The sequence below is a fragment of the Astatotilapia calliptera genome, chromosome 2 (assembly GCF_900246225.1).
Source record: "Astatotilapia calliptera chromosome 2, fAstCal1.2, whole genome shotgun sequence".
Taxonomy (NCBI): domain Eukaryota; kingdom Metazoa; phylum Chordata; class Actinopteri; order Cichliformes; family Cichlidae; genus Astatotilapia; species Astatotilapia calliptera.
Genome location: NC_039303.1, coordinates 14077547 through 14095252, shown reverse-complemented (window position 1 = coordinate 14095252; position 17706 = coordinate 14077547). Strand labels below are relative to the sequence as shown.

At 41.6% G+C, this 17706-nt stretch overlaps 1 protein-coding gene across 3 annotated transcripts in view; it reads right to left on the bottom strand.

Annotated features, from left to right (window-relative positions):
• The window catches only part of htr4 (5-hydroxytryptamine receptor 4), a 159224-nt gene that overhangs the window by 12129 nt on the left and 129389 nt on the right, over positions 1–17706 (bottom strand). Inside the window, exon 7 of one of the 3 annotated variants that reach the window (XM_026185317.1) lies at positions 16349–16439. The exons of the other annotated variants lie outside the window; for them this stretch is intronic. Coding sequence (XP_026041102.1) covers positions 16376–16439 — 64 coding nt within the window. The 3' untranslated portion in view covers positions 16349–16375. The remainder of the gene's footprint in view (positions 1–16348; positions 16440–17706) is intronic. 3 annotated transcript variants of the gene reach the window in all.

Genomic DNA, 17706 nt, shown 5'->3' with positions numbered 1-17706 from the left:
CTAAGGCCTAAACTACAGTAAAGTATTTGGATTACACCACCAAACAGCTTGTTGTTGACTTCAGCACGTTTCCACTGCTGACCCATGATAACACTTATCCCTAAAATGGAGATGCAATGAAAGCGACTTATTGTCACGTCACTGGTTTGATGTTGATTATTTGTTGTTGGCTAACCAGCTGTTTTGGTCGTCGGGACAAATAAGCTCCAGCGACCAAAGAGTTCTCTGTCCTCAGATGATGGAGACGATTCACACTGACACCTCTGAGATCTACAAGACTCAGAGGCTAACATGACGAGCTAACACGATTGTGGTCAGGTTTATGCAACTTTATTCATACTTTTCTGTATATATTATCTGGAAATGTTGCACCCTTTCTGAACAAAATGCTGAATTCTTGTGTTAAATCCATTTCTACACAGACTTTCAGCAGTAGCAGCAACGTGTGCCTGTTAAAATGCCAAATAAAGATTCATCACAGTGTAAAAGAGGAAATATTAAATATGTTCATTTAGTTGAATCACAATATTTGTACCATACACAAGCACCCATCCATGTGCATGCATGAGAACTGGAGATGGGAATGGAGACCCGGTTCTCAATAGTTAAGTTCCTTGGAGTTGTTACTCTGCTTGCCTGAGATCCGCAGTCAGCTGATCTCAGTCGGTGTGCTGGAGGAGGAAACAGTGGTGGATATGAAGGGATCGTTTGTGTGTCGTCATTAGGATGGGGTTTGTGTTGCAGTGTGCAACGGCAGCCTCAGGTTTATATTATTAAATGTAATTATGAGACTGTGTGTTTACAGAATAACATGAATATAAGACACACAGATGAAAGTACTTTCTCTAGTGAGACACTAAAATAACACGCTGCATCAGTTTGATCAAAAGTAATGCTTAATGTGTAATATAATGTTTTTAGAGTAATGACGCCAGCACTGATCAGAACAAAGATGGGAAAACCTCAAATAGGCACAAACGTGCAACGTGCTGTCTCTGATACACTGCTGAGAGTATAAACTATAATAGTCACATCACTATGAAATATGATAAAATGAGGGGATACGTATGAATGTGCACGTATCACCTCTGTGGTATGTAAAGTACTGCTGATTCAAAGTTAATATGTCAGTTCAGTTAAAGTTGACATTATTTGATATATTTGTGGGAGACAAGTCAGCTCATTCCATTTTACAGTGCATGCCTTCTTCAAGTGTTTTACTGAAGCAACAGAGCATGAATAAAGCCAGAGTGACCAGTAAGGACACTGGAAGTGACAGATCTGGGTCTCCACAAAAGATTTGTTTTTGTGAAAAAAAATCACAGAAATCCAAAAATTCATCGTCTTCATCGTGGTGAAACTTTCATCGTCCACAGGAACAACAAAAACACCGATGTCAGCGGTGGTTCACGCTCCGACGACAGCTTTCTAAAAATGGACCGGCTGTTTTCTCAGAGAGCTCGGCAGCATTCGAATTTAAACCTGATTCAAATTAAAACTTGATATTTGTGTGGATTTGACAACCAGTCTTTGTTTGCTCATTTGTGCGACCGGCAATGAATCCAAGCACCAGTTTACAGAAAAGTCTGAAAGCATACTGTGTACTTGTTCTTGGTCCTGGGATGATGACATCTAACTGGACTGTAAACACTTGTTTTGACATGTTATTGTAAATATGTCATGTTTGCCACGGTCCTCTGGTTTTAAAACCAACGCTTGGTACTTTTTCTGCATGAACGATCGCCCTGTGTCACCAGGAGAAGACTCGCTCAGCATTTACGTCCCGTTGCTTCAGCGCCGCCACGTTTATCGGTGCTGAGCTCACAGATATTTATTCACACGCGGCTTCCTCAAACAGAGACCGGCTCTCAAAGAGCTGATTTTTGATTTACTCTGAGGTGTTAGACAACTCCTGTATACACACCATATTGTTCTGCTAAACATACAAGTGAACACTTGCATTGTATTCTGCAGCCAAGCCCTCATTTGATCCATTCTCAATATGAGAATATCGAACTCCCTGGAGTTCCCCGAAGCCCCCGGAGGACTATCATTAGAGGACTGAGCCTCAGATGAAAGCTACAAATATGTCACTGAACAACTGCCTAGAAAAATGCATCCTGACCTCACGCAGTGAACCTTTATCAATCTATGAAGGTCTCCATCTATCCATCTCATTTATTCCAGCTGTCATAGGCCAGACGTTAGCAACTGCAAGAATACAAGGCAATTAGGGCTGCCACAAACGATTATTTTGATAGTCGATTAGTCACCAATTATTTTTGCAATTAGTCGACTAATCAGATCATGCATCCATTAGACGTAAAACATACAGCTTATTGCACCAGCACGCATCTGCTCTTATATAACTATCATTAGCTTACAGCTTTAAGTGTTTAAGGTATGTGCTAACTAAAAATAAAGACAAGATGATAGTTTATTGAATTTTAATGAAATCTGCAGATTTTTTAGGTGAAGTTTAATAAACTCAGCTGTCTGCTGAAAATATGCTAAACGTTTATTTTGTGACCCAGAAAGAATAATAAGAGTAATATTAAAACTAACTAGCTGCCGCCATTGTTGGAAACTGAGCAGGGCCGCACTATGAATTATGGGATACAGCTTCTTCTTCTTCTTCGGGGTTTAACAGCAGCTGTCATCCTTCTTCATGCAGTGCTGCCATCTTCTGTTTCAGTCCGTTATTACACTGTCTTACAAATCTTACAAAGCTTCAAACGACGCGTCGACGATTTTGATAGTCGACGTAATCGTGACTAGTCGACTAATCGTGCCAGCCCTAAAGGCAATATTAACCTCTATGGGCTGTGGCTTGTTAAGGTTTTCCCACATAGGATATAAAAATTCTTTATTTCTTTTACTATTAATAAAAAGGTAAACTGTCGCACATGAGAGGACTGAAAGACAGAAACTATTAAACAGAGTCATTGTCATTCTTTGATGGCCAAAATGATGTCGCCGTCTCTTTATATATGAAGTAAGGCCAAAAACAACTGACAGCACAAGTATCTGTCCAACCAACAAGAACAATTGCAGCCACATAGTTTCACTATGAGGCCTCAAGACTGTCATGGCAGGTTTCTGGTCAGTCTGGTGGACAGAAGCTCCATCTTTTCCTGCTGTAGAGTTACTCACAGCTGGTATCCAAACGAGTCTATAAAATGATTTATTACAGTGTGGAAAACAGTGGATTTAATCTTCATGTTGTGCCACATAGATGAGGTCAGAGATGGTTGGTTGGTGTCCAAAGCACACTTCATAAAAATTCTTACATTATTAGAAGCTGCATCCACAGACTGTATGGCAGCATGACACAGACAGGTACCTGCTAATCAGTGGCATCCTGTTAACATGGGAGTCTATGGGTACTGACTCACTGCTGCCTCTGCTGGACACCAGAGGAACTGCAGTTCTTAATGTTTCCATGGTTGAATTTTGTTTTACTTGCAGTTTGTCACCAGCCCACTTTGCAGTTTAAAAAAGCTGCTTGACTCATTTTTGCTGGTGCATATAGATCAATCACTACATACTGTAGCTCCCTTTCTTTTCATCTGCACGTTTTACTCAGATCTCAGTTTGAGACGGCGCGAATGGTGGATAGTGAAGGAAGGCGAATGGAAAATTTCCTGCCAACCCGAGCTTTCTACCTGGCAGGGAGAAAAACATTACATTTGTGAAGCCTGGAGTCCCACGAGACCAGGGGAAATATCTTCATATTTATACGACGCTCGGAAAAATAAACAGACCTCCATAAACAGAAGACGGTAATCATGAATGAAACCTCAGAGAGATTCAGTGCGTGTCTGTGTGTCCAAACTGGGTTTGTGTTCAGATTTGTGTGTCAGTAAAATGAGGAAATAGAAGACAAAAAGACTCTGTGTGTGTGTGTGTGTGTGTGTGTGTGTGTGTGTGTGTGTGTGTGTGTGTGTGTGTGTGTGTGTGTGTGCATGACAGTAAAACAAAGAGAAGGGAACAGATTCTTTGTTTTCCACCTCATAGTGTGCAGCCTAAAAAATTGAAATGTAATATATATATATATATATATATATATATATACATACATATATATATATATATATATATATATATATATATATATACATACAGTGGGGCAAAAAAGTATTTAGTCAGCCACCGATTGTGCAAGTTCCCCCACCTAAAATGATGACAGAGGTCAGTAATTTGCACCAGAGGTACACTTCAACTGTGAGAGACAGAATGTGAAAAAAAAATCCATGAATCCACATGGTAGGATTTGTAAAGAATTTATTCGTAAATCAGGGTGGAAAATAAGTATTTGGTCAATAACAAAAATACAACTCAATACTTTGTAACATAACCTTTGTTGGCAATAACAGAGGTCAAACGTTTACTATAGGTCTTTACCAGGTTTGCACACACAGTAGCTGGTATTTTGGTCCATTCCTCCATGCAGATCTTCTCGAGAGCAGTGATGTTTTGGGGCTGTCGCCGAGCAACACGGACTTTCAACTCCCGCCACAGATTTTCTATGGGGTTGAGGTCTGGAGACTGGCTAGGCCACTCCAGGACTTTCAAATGCTTCTTACGGAGCCACGCCTTTGTTGCCCGGGCGGTGTGTTTTGGATCATTGTCATGTTGGAAGACCCAGCCTCGTTTCATCTTCAAAGTTCTCACTGATGGAAGGAGGTTTTGGCTCAAAATCTCACGATACATGGCCCCATTCATTCTGTCCTTAACACGGATCAGTCGTCCTGTCCCCTTGGCAGAAAAACAGCCCCATAGCATGATGTTTCCACCCCCATGCTTCACAGTAGGTATGGTGTTCTTGGGATGCAACTCAGTATTCTTCTTCCTCCAAACACGACGAGTTGAGTTTATACCAAAAAGTTCTACTTTGGTTTCATCTGACCACATGACATTCTCCCAATCCTCTGCTGTATCATCCATGTGCTCTCTGGCAAACTTCAGACGGGCCTGGACATGCACTGGCTTCAGCAGCGGAACACGTCTGGCACTGCGGGATTTGATTCCCTGCCGTTGTAGTGTGTTACTGATGGTGACCTTTGTTACTTTGGTCCCAGCTCTCTGCAGGTCATTCACCAGGTCCCCCCGTGTGGTTCTGGGATCTTTGCTCACCGTTCTCATGATCATTTTGACCCCATGGGATGAGATCTTGCGTGGAGCCCCAGATCGAGGGAGATTATCAGTGGTCTTGTATGTCTTCCATTTTCTGATGATTGCTCCCACAGTTGATTTTTTCACACCAAGCTGCTTGCCTATTGTAGATTCACTCTTCCCAGTCTGGTGCAGGTCTACAATACTTTTCCTGGTGTCCTTTGAAAGCTCTTTGGTCTTGGCCATGGCGGAGTTTGGAGTCTGACTGTTTGAGGCTGTGGACAGGTGTCTTTTATACAGATGATGAGTTCAAATAGGTGCCATTCATACAGGTAACGAGTGGGGGACAGAAAAGCTTCTTACAGAAGACGTTACAGGTCTGTGAGAGCCAGAGATTTTCCTTCGAGGTGACCAAATACTTATTTTCCACCCTAATTTACGAATAAATTCTTTACAAAGCCTACCATGTGAATTCATGGATTTTTTTTTCACATTCTGTCTCTCACAGGTGAAGTGTACCTCTGGTGCAAATTACTGACCTCTGTCATCATTTTAGGTGGGGGAACTTGCACAATCGGTGGCTGACTAAATACTTTTTTGCCCCACTGTGTGTGTATATATATATATATATATATATATATATATATAGTGCTTTCATGTATATTTCCAATCACAAACTGCCCAGTGCAGCCATAGCATTACCCCTGCCAACATGCGCCGTTCAATTTCACCACCAGCATTGAAGAAAAGTTCAGATGGCTCATGTGTGACATTCTAAACTCAAACACTGATGCCGCTGTTGTGACTCATGCCAGCAGGTGTCAGAAACAAATAAGAATTATTTCTTCTGCTCCCAGAAATAAAAATTCAATAATGTGAGAAGTACAGGAAAATCGAGACTGGTCACAGTGTTGGTGTTGATGACACACCGGGCTGTTAGTTAATGTGTGATAAACAAAGTACAGAGTGCTGATCAGCTGTGAAGCTTGAAGCTTTGGTTCAGAAGAATCTTTACATGCTCTTCCATCCATCATCATCATCATCATCCACCTATCCATCTATCCATCCACACAATCACCCATTTATCCATCCATCCATCCATACAATTATCCATCCATCCATCCATCCATCCATCCATCCATCCATCCATCCATCCATCCATCCATCCATTCATCCATCCATCCATCCATCCATCCATCCAACCATTCACATATTCATCCACACAACCATCCATGTATCTATCCACACAATCGCCCATCCACACATCCATCCATTTATCCAACCTCAGATGTTTCCATCCACTCATCATTGGCATGAGCGTCAGGGTTATTTTGGAGTTTTAATTATGTTTTTGGGCTGTTGTCATTCTGACCACTCCTCTTGGCAGAACTCTTAGATTTCATTTACCTAGATTCCTGGTATAGATTCTGGCTTTATTAATAGCTGAGATCAGGGCTTTGGGAAGGTCATTCCAGAAGCGTAATGTTAGCCTACTTTATTCAGAAACCAGTTGTGATGTGTGCTTGGGATTTTTATCCCGTTTGTACACCACCAAATTCAAGTTTAACTGTCTACCTGCTGATTTGAGGTGTTGAAGAATTTTACAGTTGTCCTTCTTCCATATTCTATCTATTGTGTGCAATGTACCACACCCAACAAAACAGCCTAGAGCATGATGCTACCACCATTCATCTGATCATCAAACTTTTCTCCAGAAGGTGTTTGGCTCATCCATGCGGACAACTGCTCTGATTTTAGTAGATCTCAGTTTCCAGTTCATGGCCAGCTTGAGCCTTGGTGGTTCCTAAATTGATCCTCAAGATCATAACCAATTTACTGTCATCTGACGGTACTGAGTATTGATTTTTAATGACAACAACATTAAAATAGATTAGACAACTGTGTAACTATATAACACACACACCTATATTATGATTGATGTAATCAGCTATGAGGTCACCAAGGTCTTAGAACAAGACAGTAAAATTTGGCATGTATCAATGTGTCACGCTCGAGGTAGCTTTTACTTTAAAGACTCTATGTGAATTCGACAAATTTAAGGCCTGTCCTACAGAGCCTCTGATTGGCTTGTGTTTGTCACGGCTGCCGAGGCGAGCCGTGTGGAATAAATGAGGATCCAAGCGCAGGCAGTCGTAGAGGAGCGAAGGTGATTTATTGAACACAAAAGAATGTGGACAAACAGCAAACAGGGCTCGAACTAAACTAAAGTGGGAAACAACTAAACTACAGAGCACAAACCTGAATGAAAACGAGCAGAGGAGGATGACGATGAACAGCAGGGAGAAGACACGGTGGATACACAGACTGACACTGAGTAATACAGACGAACCGGCAACAGGCAGGAGAACACACAGGGCTTAAATACACACACCAGTAATCAGGGGATGAGAGACAGGAGGGCAACACAGCTGGGAGGAATCTGGGCTGACGGGACAGGGGAAACGTAAACTGATCACACTCACATACGACACGGACCTTCACAATAAAACAGGAAACTCAGATACATGGAACCAGACAAGACATTGAACTAAACAGACAGATTCACAAACAGATGGGGAGACACCATAGACAGACAGGTACAGACGCAGACTTAGAGGCAGATCGAAAATAACACAGAACTTAAACAATCATCATCTAGAAAATGATAACAAACTAAAAGCGCTGGGTCACCGACCCAGGACCATGACAGTGTTTAGGGGTTAGGTTGATGCGTGATAATTGATACCTGGTTGGTTCAGATCTGAGGTGTGAATCAGAAGCACCGCAGGGCCAGAGCTACTGAGTAGGTAACATTTTCTGTTTAGTTTTACTTAAAGGAATAATTCTGTATTTTGTTTTATGTAATGTTGTAAACACACAGCACTCATTTTCCATATTTCCTATACACAGTTGGTCCTGCAAAAGGTGGAAGCTGTATGACATGAAGAGCTGTCTTCAGTTCAGTTTATAGAACTGCAGAGAAGACAATATTTCTGATGGAAATCCTGTCTTCTGGGTTTAGAACTACTGGTGAATATACCTTTTGCCTTTCTGAATGGCCACAATAAGATGCCTTCCTCAAATGTACTGTACATACAAGACTTAAAAAGACTTCATCAGGACCACAGATGTTTAGATGGAGGTGATGGACACTAACCGACAGCCACATGTGGCAGACGTGAACCACATATGGACTGTTTATCCTGAATTTAAATTGTGTGTGTATGCAGATGTGAACCAGATGTATCTATGTTGTTTATGGGGATTGCCATCTTTCATCTGGGCAGAGCTGACAGAGAGACAGAGAAGGAACAAACAGAGAAGAGAGAAGTGAAGTTAGCGAGGCAGCGGCCCACACAGCAAGTCCATTTAATTAGGAAGAGAAAAGCCCTGCAGCCCAGTTTACTGCAGTTACCGACTGAAAACAGCTAGCTGCTCAGTGCACATGTAAAGTACTTATTGCTGAAACTAGTTCTACTGTAGCTGCTGAATAACAGCACCAGAGCTCAGGCTGAAGCTGGTTTAGAGCAGCGATGTTGTTAGGGATGGGTGGTGAAGGAGCGTCAGCTACAACTGCACCAAACCTCTTCATGCAACAGAGCTTTAAGGCCTACTAATCAAGTCAGGACTTTAAAGTGTCAGAGCCAGTTAATGGGGGTCAACTGTGGTGGTGGTTCTACCAAGACAATAAGTTACAGAAACCTGTACCAGTACTGAAGCTGATCTTTATTTTATAATTTTAATTAATATTTTTACTTCTGGTGTGCAGGTTTGAAACATTTAATAAGCTCCAATATCAGTTTTCATTGTCTGTGGTCTCAGTTATCCAAGCCACTGTAGTCTTAACTAGAGATGGCACGATACCACTTTTTTATGTCCGATACCGATACTGATATCATAAATTTGGATATCTGCCGATACCGATATGAATCCGATATAGTGTTTTTTAATCAACAAAACTGTTTTTTTTAAATATCTTGCTGAATTTTGTATAAGTTCATACTCAAGTTTAAAACAACAACTACACTAAAGCTATTCTGTTATACCTGTATGCAAAAAAAAATGTTTCATAGTTCAGCAATACTGATCAATCTAATAAACTTAAACCTACACCATCCTCCCTATTCTGGTATTTTAAAGAGTACTTAGCGTAAATATTAAGCAACCTAACTAATAGGGTTCCAACTCCCAGCAACAACAAAAATAAATAAATAAAAAATAGGGAACCACCCTCCACCTCATGATGCTTAATCGACGTAATCAACCTTAATTTGATGCAGTGTGAAAAAAAATGCACAGAAATCAATTATTTTTCAAGAAATATTAAATAGATTCAACATCTTTCTTCAACAAAATTGCAGACTGCACAGATGGTACCTTCCCAAAGGAAAAAGTACTATAGCTTACTAGGGTATATATATTAGACTTAATAGTCACTATATACAGTAATTGACTTCTATTCATTTTACATCAGATTAAAACTTTGGGTGTAAGATTCGGATAATTATTTATTAAAAGCTAGACATTTTAAATGAGAATAAAGAAAAGTGTGTCTTTGTGCCCCTTTTCCCTGTTCATGCCCTATCGGCCCCCCTGGCTAAACTTTGCTAGATCCGCCCCTGCACAGTTACCAGCGTCAGCTACGTAGAAAAAGATCCTCGAGTAGAAAGTAATATTAAATACATTCTAACAACAGCTGATCAAGCTTAAACGTGCTGCTGTTGTTTATCCACTGGTTTCCTCTTTCTGGTGCAAAGTGGGCCAAAAGCAAACTAGAGAGACGGACTCGCGACAGAAAAGCCGATCAGCTGATCGTTAAGCAGTTTCATGATTGAATTAGCAGCAAGAGGAGGCAGTCGCTCCATATATCGCTTGTTAAGCTTAACGCAGGAATGCTTTACAAACATTCAGAGATGGACTTACACACTTGCTTTACTTCTCTCGGGGATAACTTTGTCGGAGATGAAATGCCGGGTTGCTAGCGAAGCTCCACATGCTATCCAGACCACCGACAGGTCCCGCATGCCACAGCCGCTCTATCACGTGATGCATACTGCTCCGACGTGCTAACGTTCTGAGGCGAGTTAAGGCGCGTTGCAAGTTTTGTGAGGTGCTTTCGTGATATTTAATGGATCGGATTACATTTTTTATTTTTCTCCGATATCCGATCCAGTAATTTAGGTCAGTATCAGACCGATACCGATACGTAATATCGGATCGGTCCATCTCTAGTCTTAACTGCTGAAGACAGCTGGACTTTTATTTGGTTCATGAAGCTTTTAGCATAAATTTCTTACAGAAATTTCAGTTTGACTTTAGTTGGATTGCATTGTGCGAGATGTCCAGCCTGTCCAGGTGTAGTCTGTAGTCACCCTAACAGCTGGGATTGGCTCCAGACTAACATTATTCTGAATACTTAATCATGCAAAACTACACTAGTAGACACAAATCCACAGTGGAAGCCACGAAGTAAGAGGAACTTCCTTCTCCTGGAACATGGAGAGAAATCCGAGTTGTTTCATCTGCAGCGTCTGGAGAACTTCTGGTTGGACGTCTTGCTTCGACACACTGATGATGTTCCTGGGTTTCAGATGGCTGCTTATCTGAGTGCATACAGCAGTACCATTTAAAGAGCTATGATAACTTTCACTCTTATAGCTCTGAAAATGGCGCTGTGGTCTGCAACAAGTCTCTCAGTCGCATTTGTTCAGATGCAAGTACATCAGCAATCAGTAGTCTCTTACTCACATGTCACATATGCACCTTAGAACACCCAGTGACGGCTATTCAGTGCTGGTCAGATGATGATTTAGTTTTGCCCTGGGATTCATTCCAGGAAGGGACAGAAAACAAAAATCACAACAGAAAGAAAAACAACAGCGAGAGGTTTGCAAAGAGCATTGTTCTGTATGTCAGCACGTTTTAGGAGAAGAAAATAGAAAAAGTAAATTAAAAATTATTAATTAAAAAGTAGCAATAAAGAGAATATGCATCTTTTGCCAGTTGCAGATTCAAAAACACTTATACCACATTGTTTAAAAAAATCATAATAAAGAAACTGACAAAACAAGACAGCACCATACACCACACAGGTTCATACACCAACTCGTATACAGCTATTTAAAGTTATTTTAAATCCTATTACTGGTGAGCTACCAGGTAACTGAAGTAGTTCAATGGATCAGACTGTTGCTGTACACAAATACAGGTCCACATGAAGGAGAACCAATCAGTACTTTGGGCTGTATAAGCTGGAGAAATGGCATCTACTAACTGCTATTTCTTTAGGTACACAGTGCACAACCTGATTTGAGTTTGTTTTGTGTGTGTGTGTGTGTCAGTATTAAGAGGTCTGGCAGTCTGAAAGCCCCCAGGAAGGTGAGAAGCGTTGAGGAGTGGTGTAATTAGACCTGAGCATCCTGCCAGCAGCAGCAGAGAGAGGCAGACAGACTCAAGTGGCCAGTGCAGGGTAAATAAAAAAAGATGCTCTCTGTCAGGAGTCTGAAACCTCTCAGTCTTGTCAAGGTTCTTCTAATTCTCCATACAGCTTCCTACTCTCGTTCCAAATTAACATGGAATTATCATCTAAAATGACACCTGTGGTTTATCTGCTGTGTAATCTGATATTTCTGCTCCGAATGACCAAAAATAAAATAACAGAGGAGTTTTCTGTCTGCCAGGCATCTTTAAAGGAACTCCACCTGTTTGCAGGTCTTAGGGAGCCTGGCTGCATCTTCTGCTCATTGTCCTCATGACACACCAATGGTATCAGTCTAAAGCTCCCACGTCACCTCGTTCACCAGTTTTCACATGCCTGCCCATGCCTGAGGACAATGCCTCATCACCCTATTATGGCTGAGCGGTTTGAAAAAACTAAAAACAGCAATACATTGACATCAGGAAATGCCACCATTTGCCACCAACCCGAGTTGACCAGTTTCAGACCAAAATTCTGATTTACAGGTAAAGAAAGAATAATCCTGACTGTGCACAGCCGTATATGTATTAACAACTAGGGCTGGGACATATCATACCGTTCACGGTAATATGGACTGGACTGATTCTTATGTAGCGCTTTTCTACTCTCCCGGAGTATTCAAAGCAACATGCCACATTCACCCAGTCACACCCATTCTCACTTGGGGTTAGAATCTTAACCAAGGATACTTTACATGCAGACTGGAGGAGCCAGGGATCGAACCCCCAACCTTCCGATCAGTAGGTGACCTGCTCTACCTCCTGAGCATACAGCCACCCCTAATACCGGTATAATGTTAAGCAATGATAAGAAAATGAAATATCGCGATAGAATATGGGTAAAATGCGCATGCGCAGTGTCCCTGTTTTCATACGCACATGGCAGAAAAAGCATGGCGGCGACGGAGAATGAGAAGGGCGAAAGTGGATCGTTTAATGAAACAGATGAACCAGAATTGGTTTGTAAAAATGCTGCAACTTCAGTGATGTGGAACTGTCCGTCAGAAACATACCAAAGCACAATTTTTGGTAGAGCATGCAAGCAGGCTGTCGTTATTACCATGTTTTTTGGAAAATAAGTCACTCTTAAAATCCTTTGATTTTCTTAAAAATCGACAGCGCCCCTTATAATCTTATGTGTGAATTCCGGTTGTACTTACTGACCTCAAACCAATTTTATGTGGTACACAGGGCTCGAAAATCTGTCAAAAAATGTCTTAGTACGACTTTGGTAAGCTACGAAGCCGCACCACATGATGGGTTGTCAGAGCATTATGGCTATCGTAGTCAGGCGCCTCGCGGAGTGATACATACAGTGCTTCAACATAATATTACTGTATTGTGTGTGTATAACCGCTTTTTAAGTTTTGTGGATATTATACATGGTTATGCTGAGGATATGTCGGCCAATTTCCACTGCAAATGTCTTTTGGTTAAACTTTCAGCAAGGAACTTACATCTGCACTGTTAAATTTTTATATAACTTTAATGCTCATAAAAACCCAGCTGCTTGTTTAAGTGAAAAATACATTGATGAAGTATTTTCTCTCACGTCAATTATATCGTCAGTTATATTGTTATCGCAAATTTTCAAATATATATCGTGATAAATATTTTTGGCCATATTGCCCTACCCTATTAACAACCACGTTATTGCATGCATTAAAGATAAAAGAGAATATAACATAACACGTTAATGCTATGTTATATTCTGTTGTATGCAGTGTCTGCTACAAGCTACAGAGACTCTCTTAAATAATTGCCACTGTAATTTCTGAGAATGAGAGCAGACACTAAACAGCCAAATACTATAAAAACATGTAAATGTGAATCTCTAAAGTCATTAAACACAACAGCCGAGGTAAACCGAATCAATTTAAAACAGCCTCTGTGCTTCATCCTCTATTCATCTGTAAAGAAGGTTAGAAAAGAAGAGAGCTCAGCATTAAATTTGTTTCTGCAGCCCCTCCCCCTCTGACTCTCATCATGCACCATTCCTGTATGTTTTGGACATTGATATGTTTTTTGAGGGTTAAAAATCACCAGAATCAAGGAAAAACATATTGGTGGCATACAGAAAATGTTAAATATCACAGAGCTGCAGTTTTATCACCAGAAACTAAAACCACTTTTATCTCACAGTGAAAACAGAACAATATTTTCACTCTGAGCTGCAGTCTGAGGGTCCGTCTCCCTCACTGGGAAACTCAGATGGGCTGCAGATGAGCTGTGCAGACGGAGATGTGACTGTGCGGAGGTTTTCTGGGGTTTAGTCGGGTTTAAGAGGAGGTGGGAAAGGCCAGCAGAGCCACACATGAGGAGTATCAAGGGGCTCATACTTAAGACGAGCCCTTCAAGGGCTGTCAGTAAAATCTTAATATCAGTTCTTAAATATTGATGTTTATTAGATTATTAGTTTTTGTTAATATCAGCCTGCCTGGGAATTTTATTTGGAGTTTTGTTAATTTTCTTCTTCTCATACCAATGACGCTCAGCTTTAAAACAGGAACCACACGCACACACGATTCTTCAGTCGATTACACTGTTATCGCTGCAGCAAGAACTCTTTTGTCGGAGCTGGCTGGGAATGAAAAGCCCCCCTCACTGCCATTCTTATCATCACATCACTTATCCTCACACTCATCACCACTCTTCATCCTTCTCACAGGGTAAAGTAATGATCAAGCCGGCAAAGAGCCATTTAGAAATATTTCAGGGAAACCATCTCCAGAGGCATTCATGGAAGGAGTAGCCTTTCAAACAGTCTGCTGCAACAAGAGGACGATTTTTAACTAACAGATAAAAAGCGGCGCTGCTGTTTGGAGCTTTTTTAAGACCAAACTGATCGAAGACAATCGGCCCGGAGCACATCAACAGGCAGGGAAGATTAGCAGCCACACACACACACACACGCACACACACACACAGAGATAAGGAAGGACAAAAAAAACAAAGGGCATTGAATACACAGCTACATTCAAAATAGAAATCCAAATGCTGAGGCTGTGTTAGAGTGAGGGGCGAGAAGAGAAGATAAACCAAAAGAGGCGCAGAGATAAAACACATCTGCATGTACACACACACACACACACACACACACACACACACACACACACACACACACACACACACACACACACACACACACACACACACACACAGCTATGAGGATGTCTCCAGACCCAGCTTGTGCAACAACATTTAGCTAAAACACAGACCCCCGGTTGTACACTGAAGTCGTGCACCACAGCAGAGCTCTGTTTACCTGAGCTTTACTTTTCTTGTTGGTGATGAATATTTTCTACTGTTAGGACAAAGAAATGAGAATCTATTGGAGATTATGTATCTGAATTTCAGGAGCGGGACCGCGCCTCCAAACACACTCCTTCTGGTTGCCACCTATATAGGTTCCCCCCAGTTGTGCAACTGTTCATTCTCGTTTACGTGCCCCACTCTCCCTCCCTCCTTGTTCTCAGTTCTTTAACTTCTTCACTTCTATTTAGTACACGGGGATCAGCCTGGCCCGGGAGCCGTCGCCAGTCCCCTTCGAGGCCTTCCCCAAACCGCAGCTCAATTCATGTCCAAGCATTCACCTTTACGTGCTAAAACGCTGTCAATCCTAAAATGAGGACGTGGGCCCAGCTAGTGAATTGGGATTTTTTAGCAGTACTGATTTATTTGACTCAGATAAAATATCTGTGTGCACATTTGCATGAGGAAATGGTGCGCAATAAAACACATAAGCCTTTCACACGCCTGCAGGTGATTTAAGTTTCCTACACAAAATAACTAGAATTATAATTCCAGCTGTTTGGAGTCCAGCTGTGAGTCAAATCATCTGTGAGAGCAGGTTAGCAAAGCATGAAGGAAAACTACGCCTGACTAATATATTGCGACTGCTCAGGTTAGTTTGCAGACTTTCTAAACCTACACACAGAGAAAGATTTCACTGCTCTGAAGCTGCACACAGTAAAAAGCTGCACAGTGACCTTTAAGAGGGATGATTCCAGCAGGGCCTCAGTTACTTTGGATCTACACATCTACACGTGCAGTCGGCAGTCCACACATGTATGTTCAAAATGAAATACCTGGATAATAAATGCTGTAATAATCTGACTGCTCCCACGACTGAGCCAGAGTGAATCATCTCTGAGTCTCTGGCACTCACACTTTCAAATATTCAAACTTTTTCAACTGTAAAAGATCTAAGAAATACATCACAGTTACGCCCATTTGAGTCCAAGTGGTGTTCAAAATACACCTGATGGCCTTTAAAGATGGTGCTGGTTGTATTTTCATACCAGATCCAGGCTGACCCTGCGGGTTGGAGGGCGTAAAGTGCAAAAAGTAAATCAAATAGGAAATTAAAAGTCTGCGTTGGTGAATAAATCTCTCCCTTCTTTGATTATTGTTATTGATATTCTGGGTGCGCAGCTGTAAAAGGTCACGCTTTAACCTCACCGTCCTCTAGAGTTCAACCTTCACCCACGCCTGATGTTAAAAAATGTTCACGCTTTTAGAAATTTGAATACACACATGCTGAGTTATGAAAGGAAAGTATGACTAAAGCTTTATCACACATATAACTTCTGTCTGTTTTGAAAAGTTCATGCATGAGTTTCAGCATCATTGTTTATCGTGATCGACACAGTGGGAAATCGATGAGTCTCAGTGATCTCAGATCAGATGTTGACGTGTGTGTGTGTGTGTGTGTGTGTGTGTGTGTGTGCGTGCGTGCGCGAGAAAGCAGACTCACTTGATAGAGCCTTGAGACAGACAGCAGCTAGACAGGCACTGGTCTGGTGTTGCAGAACCAGAGCAGCAGCTTGGAGGCAGAGGAACAGCCGCTGGAGAGACAGGAGGAGGAAGAGGAGGAGGAAGAGGGAAAACACACGGGAAGGATGACGAAGCAATATCAGAGGTGGCAGGTGCAGCCGGTGAGGAGAGGAAATAAATGACAAAAGGAATAACATAAATAGAAAAAAAATCATGTGAAAATATAGAGATAAAGGATGACAAATGGAATAAAGAGCAAGAAAGTAGAAACAGGGTGACATTAAGAAGAAAAAGACAAAGTTAAAAAACAGAAGGAAGAAATTATGAAAGGATGGTATAAAATTGAGAAAAAAATGTGATTTATGTTCATAATGTAGTAAAAAAAATGAAAATATGAGCAGAAAAACAGCAGGTCAGAGGAAGGAGAGAGGGAAGGAAACAAAATAGGAAAGGAGTAACAAAGGCAGGGAGAGAGAAAGGGAAAAACAAGGTTAGTTTACACCCAGACTAGCCATTGGTCAGGACAGGTGTGTGTGCGCATCATATTCAGAAAATAAGAACTGAAAGGATAAACAAAGCTCACGCAGACACCACACTGCCTCCGCTGACTTGTTCCCATGAATTTCTCATTTATATTAGCTTATTGGGGGTGTTGGATGGTTGGGGTGGTGGAGGGTGCAGTGTGATGGTCCCAATGATTCTTACATTTTCTCTGCAGAGCGTTCAGAGAAAATAAAATACCAGCACATCAGCAGTCTGACAACTTCTACAGCAGCTTGATCACGATGACTTTGAGTGTGAAAGGTGAGGTCAGTCAGTCAGTCAGTCAGTCAGTCAGTCAGTCAGTCAGTCACACACACACACACACACACACACACACACACACACACACACACACACACACACACACACACACACACACACACACACACACACACCATGTCCACAATAAAAAAAGTGGTGGTGAAAACACACAGCGAGACCTCAGAGAAGAGCTGTGATGTGAGATGTGCAGTCTGTGGGGGGATTTCTGGTCATCGGGCTGAACGATTCTGCAGACTACTGGAAGTGCTGTTCCTATAAACACCATCCATCACTGTGATTCCTGTGGCACAGGTAAACGAGGGACATGTAAATGCCCGAACAGCTGTGTATTAGTGCGGTTTAGGGGTGTTGGTGCTTCCACGAAGGCTATAACCTGCTCTGGGAGCTGCAGCGTCAGCCTCGATCAGCTGAATTTTATGTTTTTTTAAATACTTTTTGGTAAATGCTGAAAATCTGACAATATCTGCAGTGCTGTCTCTAATCATCAATCACTCATCAATCCTTCCAGCACTG